We start from the raw sequence: 6,955 nt of genomic DNA, 5'->3' as shown, positions 1-6,955 counted from the left end.
AAATTAGGGTTTTCAGTCGTATGTTAGAGGTAGAAGACGAGGATATTCTGGTAATTTCGGGTTCATTAAACCTAAAATCGAACGTGTACGTACATTTAAACGTGTATGTACATATGAACGCATACGTACACAAGTTATGAACGCATACGTACATATGAACACACAAATTGTTTACAAACAAAACATTCAAAACATGTACGTACACAAGCTATTTTAATGTAACATTCAAAACAAGTACTTATGTGAGAAACGTGATAGCAATCATCATAAAGCGAATTATGTCATTCAATCTTCTTTGAGACTAGTTAGGGAGATAAGTGAAACAATCACACATAAAGATATGTATAACTAAAAGGTGCAATATCACATTCTCTCACCATATTCTCACAATTACAAATAAACCCACCGTTGAGCATAGTTATAGAAGTGTCAAACCCACCGTTGAACATAGTTATAGAGGTGTCAAAAATATAAGCTATGCATGTTGCAGTTTGGGTGTAGGTACATAACGTTTTTTTTGTTTAATGTATGTTGCAGTTTGGTGTACGTACATAACGTTCTTGAGATTAGTGTACGTACATAACATTCTTTTGCTTAGTGTACGTCCATAAATCTGTTTTAATGAAAGATATTATTGTAATTTTGTAGTCATCTTTAACATATCTTCTTCTGCAACTTTAGCTAATATTGTCGTTGTTGTTCACCGGAAATGGAACAAGTAAGAGATGTTACTAGAACAAGTAAGAGATGTTACTAGAACAACCTATGTAATTCGTAATTATTAATTTATTTATTATATTTCCGAGAGGTAATGAATAATAACCACACAAAACAAAGAGTCAATTTTCAGATATAAAACATTTCTTAATTACTTCGTCAGTCTTGATTGCTCACGAAACCAAAGAGTCAATTTTTTTGTTTTGGGCAAACTGAAATTGATTAAATAATTAAAAGTTTTACACTCTATGAGAGGAGGACCCAGAAATAACTGGACAAAGCTAAGCAAACAACTAAAACAAAAGCAGTAGAGATAGATGTGGAGGATCGCTTTTTTTTTTTTTTTTGAATAAAATATTAAATTAAATTCAAAGAAAAAATAGTGTTTGTACAACTGGTAGCTGAAAATTTTTAGCTAAGAACAATTACAAAACTGAAAAGAAGAGTAAAATCATCAGTTCAGCCTAGATCTCTAGAAGAAAACCAAACTTGGAGACCTTCCTCATAGGGCCTGTCCCCCAGACCAGAGATAGCGAGGAGCTGATTCCGGACTTGTTTATGGATCTAAGATATTAGAGTACCTGCTTACCTTCCAGATCATAATACTGATATCGTACTGCCAATTACAATATCCAGAGACTGGGGAAATACTTGCTCCCATTGCTATGTCGCTGTTGATTTAAATAAAACCCGAGCAAAGAAGATTGTAGCAACCAGTTGCAAATGATTGCCAACGTTAGAAAAAGTGAAGAGTCTTGTGTTATTGTCACCATATAGATTCAGGCTCACCTGAACTAAAAGCAACAGGAATCAATACACTAAACATGAAAACCATATTCACATTTCTTAGATGTTTATTGATGAGATAACAATGCCGTACCTGCCAACCGGCTTCAATGCTGTTAAGATCCTGTCCGAACGAGCCACCAAGAAGCCATATTTGTGACAAGCTGAACTCATTCTGCTGAACATATTTGTGACATGCCCGAGAGCAAATGCAGTAGGCGAAAGCAAAGTAGCAACTACCTTCAATACTCTACAAGACCGACACTTAATTTTACATTAATGTATTCTAGACAAAATGTTTGAAACAAAGATGAGCATACTTTTTGTCTATCCATAATACAGCTGTCACGGAAAAAAAGAAAAGAAAAAAAAGCCTAAACATACATGGAGACAGATTCATCGTTTACAGTGTAGTAAGGGAAGAAGGCTCCGAGAAAGGCTACGGTCCCAACTGCCACAACTGTCTTTGCTCGAGTGAACATAAATGAGAGCATGATTGCGCTGACCCCAAATAAAAAGAAGTATGTGAAGACTAGTGTCGTTTCACTATACTTAAAGAGACTTCCCATCGTACAAGCTGTAATAATCCCAGAGCACAATGCGAGCTGCAGAAGAAAGTCTAGTTAGTATAGAAAAAGAATACCTCGAACTAAAAGTTATTACATATATCGAAAGAAGTAAAGCGTCTGCTTTTTCCAGCTGAAGTCAATATTGTTGACAACTTGTGGTTTGATCATAGCCATGGGACGAGGCAAACAAAAGTTCACAAGTCAAATTTCAAGCAGAAAAACTTGCCTGCAATGCATAAGTGATAAACCAAGACAAATGAAATATCTCATCCTTCAAGCCCATCATGTAAAGTCCTTCTCTTATTTTCTGTTCCTGCAAGCTCAGAAAGAAAAAAAGCCTCAGTGAAACAAATATTGGTAGCAAACAAAAACTATTTGTAAACGCATAATATCTATCAGCTGTTTTCCGAAGTAAGCAAAGTACATAAACCCAAACCAACCTTCTCGAAGACAGAGTAGCTGATAAGCCGGGAGATTGGAAACAGAAATCCCAGAAGGTACCTGCTCAACAATTATATAATCATCCAAACCATACAAAGACTTAAATACCATACATATATGTACGGGAAACCGAAAGAAAACATAAAGCAGCTGAAACATACAACAATCCCATTACGCTTTTGACAATAGATTGAAACTCATCATCAGTGTATTCGCGGGTTGGAAATGGAACCATTCTTATCACTGAGGGGCTAAACAGAGTCCATGGCAGCTCAAAGCGTATAGCTGAACCAAAATTTGAATGTGATAATGGCAAGTCGAGATTTTTCTGAGAAGCAAATATAATGAAAGAGTCTACCACCTGCTGAAGCTGCAAAAGGGTATAAGACAAATCAAAACCGGGGGAAAAGCAAGATAAAACCTCCTATTTCAAGAATTTCAATTCAAATCTGATGAGTTGATCTAGTTTACTAAATAGTAACTACTGGTTTACTGTGTGATAATCTACCACCAGATTTGGAATTTCTTTGAATAACTCCTCTAAATTCCCTATAATAGCATAGTATATATAGTCTACAGACAAGAATTATTTGACTATTGTGCTGCCAAGTAGCTTAATGGGGAGAGCTACAAAGATAATAGAAAAATCATGGGCACATATTAGACGAACTTTCAATGAAAATAAGTAAATGACCATACAGCAAGAATCCGCTANTAAAGTCCTTCTCTTATTTTCTGTTCCTGCAAGCTCAGAAAGAAAAAAAGCCTCAGTGAAACAAATATTGGTAGCAAACAAAAACTATTTGTAAACGCATAATATCTATCAGCTGTTTTCCGAAGTAAGCAAAGTACATAAACCCAAACCAACCTTCTCGAAGACAGAGTAGCTGATAAGCCGGGAGATTGGAAACAGAAATCCCAGAAGGTACCTGCTCAACAATTATATAATCATCCAAACCATACAAAGACTTAAATACCATACATATATGTACGGGAAACCGAAAGAAAACATAAAGCAGCTGAAACATACAACAATCCCATTACGCTTTTGACAATAGATTGAAACTCATCATCAGTGTATTCGCGGGTTGGAAATGGAACCATTCTTATCACTGAGGGGCTAAACAGAGTCCATGGCAGCTCAAAGCGTATAGCTGAACCAAAATTTGAATGTGATAATGGCAAGTCGAGATTTTTCTGAGAAGCAAATATAATGAAAGAGTCTACCACCTGCTGAAGCTGCAAAAGGGTATAAGACAAATCAAAACCGGGGGAAAAGCAAGATAAAACCTCCTATTTCAAGAATTTCAATTCAAATCTGATGAGTTGATCTAGTTTACTAAATAGTAACTACTGGTTTACTGTGTGATAATCTACCACCAGATTTGGAATTTCTTTGAATAACTCCTCTAAATTCCCTATAATAGCATAGTATATATAGTCTACAGACAAGAATTATTTGACTATTGTGCTGCCAAGTAGCTTAATGGGGAGAGCTACAAAGATAATAGAAAAATCATGGGCACATATTAGACGAACTTTCAATGAAAATAAGTAAATGACCATACAGCAAGAATCCGCTAAAGCTGTACTGCATTGTTGGTATGGAATTAATCCCCATTTCCAGATCATTGATATAAGGTCCATTTGTGTCCATGATCGACTTGACATTAGGGAACCCTGCGAATGCCCATGTGTGGTTCAAGCGGATGCTATAATCAAATAAATGAGGTCCTTGTTCATGGAATACCACTGCTCCTTTTATTTTTGGATTCGAACAGTTCCTAAGCAAACATGATGAGGCTTTATTAGTTTAACATTCAAAAACGAAAAAAGCATAGCCAGCTAGTTATAAGACTACGTTACTCGTGAAGACAAAATCCAGACACACTGGACATGTGAAGTCAAAATATTTCCCTATTTATAACATAGAAAAGATACCGGTCTTTTTCAGGTAGTACTATCATCAAAGTTGCAGCATATTGTAACAATTAAACCAAGGAGATACTGCCATTATTAAAGAATTGTTAACCAATTGACAGAATAAACAGAAATAGAATCAGAGATGAAATAGCCTTCTTTTATCAGCTCGAACAAAGAACAAAACATACCTCAATTGGCTGCAGACACCATAATCCAGAGAGGTTATATAATTTTCAAGCTCTAAGTCAACTTTAAAATTTTTAGTAACTAACCGCATGACATATGAAGAGTAAAGTGAGGCAAAATATTTTATATGCAGCATAAAAAGAAGGAGTGATAGTACCCGCAGTTCCGGGAACTTAAGAGACAAAATGTCGATCATGTTCTTTGTTTCATCAGTGTCAGGTGCAAAAGCTAGATATTGCCCCTCAGCAACCAAAAGATTCAAGAAGCGCCTCGTATTTGTCTGGATGTCTATCCTGCAATTAATATAACAAGTCGAGATTATCACCTGTTATCGTCATAATGCTTGGCAATGCAATCTAAAGTAGGAAGAGAGTTGAAAAGACTATCATATCACTTCTTAACAAACTAAAAAAATAGTACTAAAATCAGGCCAAAGCCACAACTACAGATCCAATGTACACAACTGAAATTAGTGAGGTATACATACTGAACCAAGGCGATTCAACATGACGTGAAGATTCTATGCCAGAGTTCATAAATTATACCAGAAGAGACATTTGTTGCTCCCTGCACCAGAGCCGAAGAATATCGCAGGAGTATTTCTTGATTGTCAAGCTCAACTTCAAACAGCTGAGAAGCATATAGAAACATGTTCAAAATAATGGACTGAAGACAATGCAAAGAGTAAAACCTCAGGGGACTGAAAATAAACACTAAAGCAAAATCCTAAGGTTCACAATTTTGCATTTATGAAACAGTAGAGAGAATATATGCGATGCAAAGGACTGGCTAAAGAGCTGCACCATCAAATCGAGTATATCTTTTCCCCTCTCAGAGACTTTCAGAAAGCTGGAGATCAGAAAGCTGATCGTTGGTTAACTTCCCAGTCAAAGTTGAGACAGCTACGACATTGTTGAGTTCTTGCAACTTGCGACTATGACAATACGGGTCCGCCTCGACTCAAGAGAACCGCCGCTCTACAACACACCTCCCGGGAACACCCATCATCCGACTATCTGGCACCCGTGAACAGAGAGTCCCGTACCTAGCAACTCACCGACACAAGCCTAACCTCAGCCACCTTCCTAGGGCTACTAACAATCTTCTCCCAAGACAATCAAACACAGATCCGGTTTGGTTAAAAGCTAATCGTGGTGGTTAAGGAGGCTTGATGGCTCAATCACCCTCAATGAAGAACTGGGCACCGAAAAGCAGAAAAAAAAAAAGAACAACTAGATCTGAAACTTTGTTCTCGAGAGAAAGTGAACAGTGAGCCCACATAACGATTGTCTAGCTCTGATAATTTTCTTCTCCCTCGGGACACTAATCTCCAACAAGAATATGGTGTTTCTTTTGTTTGGATGTCATGATTTAGTCGAAGAAAGAATCAATCTCATTTCTCTTAATCAATCTCATTTCCCTTTTAAATGTAAATGGCATTACGGAAATAAAACAAACAACCCTGGTTTTTAGTAATATTCATTGTAATAACACTACTTTTTAGTATTATTATTGTAATAAGACTACTTTTTTATTTCCCATAAAAAAAATAAGAACATACATTAAATTTAGTTAGGCTATTTAAGATTTTTCTATTTTGTTATTTTATTAGTGCATTATTATATCTTATTATTGGATAAACTATTGTTTTTACAATTAATCCAATTTCAAAACAAAAAAAATTTCCAATAATTTTATATATTTAAAAATAGCTACAAAAAGAATCCCGCGGTATAGCGCGGAACTAATCTAGTTAAGGATAAAACTACAATATGGATGAATTTTAAAGTAATACTAGATAACAACATGAACTATATGTGATATGAAATCACTTTTAAATATTTTTACTGTAATTTTTACTTACAAAATCTGTTGTAATTATATAAAATTATTATTTGGGATCTAAAATTTGCTTGTGTAATATATAATTTCAGTTTTATTTGAATATGTAATTTCTTGTATAATAATTAGGATTTAACTTGTGACATTTATAATAATGTAAATTTTATATTGTCTCGCCATATGTGCCAAGAGTTCTTAAAATTCATTTTAAAGGTTTTATGAAAATTTAATTAATGGATACAAATCTTGAGTAAAAAGTATACTTATAAATATATAATATAAGGGATTAATTGAATATATATATATATATATATATATATTTATAATAAAAATATATTCAATTACATATTAATGATATTCCATTTTAATATTTTGAAAGAAATAGATTTATGATGATCAATTTTTTTTGATTTTTAGGCAAAAGGTGGCCTGTTAATGGTTATAAGGTTAGTGAAAATTTTGTTTATTTTTATCACGATTTATGGTATATG

General features: G+C 34.6%; 1 protein-coding gene across 7 annotated transcripts; it reads right to left on the bottom strand.

The window, feature by feature from the left end:
• LOC104707252 (ABC transporter A family member 1) lies at positions 1,112-6,064 on the bottom strand. Of its 7 annotated transcripts, XM_010423565.2 has the most exons (12): positions 5,426-6,063; positions 5,168-5,252; positions 4,780-4,915; positions 4,625-4,633; positions 4,082-4,297; positions 3,744-3,752; positions 3,544-3,667; positions 3,382-3,442; positions 2,299-2,385; positions 1,888-2,108; positions 1,598-1,753; positions 1,112-1,511 (listed from the first exon to the last, which is right to left on the bottom strand). In XM_010423565.2, exons 5-12 carry the CDS (start codon positions 4,182-4,184, stop codon positions 1,484-1,486), a joined length of 789 nt encoding a protein of 262 aa, XP_010421867.1. In that variant the 5' UTR covers positions 4,185-4,297; positions 4,625-4,633; positions 4,780-4,915; positions 5,168-5,252; positions 5,426-6,063; the 3' UTR covers positions 1,112-1,483. The 7 variants fall into 7 exon arrangements, 6 of the variants coding, with proteins under 6 accessions (XP_010421867.1, XP_010421863.1, XP_010421864.1 ...); XM_010423561.2 differs by having other exon boundaries at positions 4,082-4,520; positions 4,625-4,915; positions 5,426-6,064; XM_010423562.2 differs by having other exon boundaries at positions 4,625-4,915.

This window comes from Camelina sativa, chromosome 8 (genome assembly GCF_000633955.1).
Source record: "Camelina sativa cultivar DH55 chromosome 8, Cs, whole genome shotgun sequence".
Classification (NCBI taxonomy): Eukaryota; Viridiplantae; Streptophyta; class Magnoliopsida; order Brassicales; family Brassicaceae; genus Camelina; species Camelina sativa.
The sequence above is the reverse complement of the archived record's forward strand: the minus strand, read 5'-3'. Positions and strand labels throughout refer to the sequence as shown.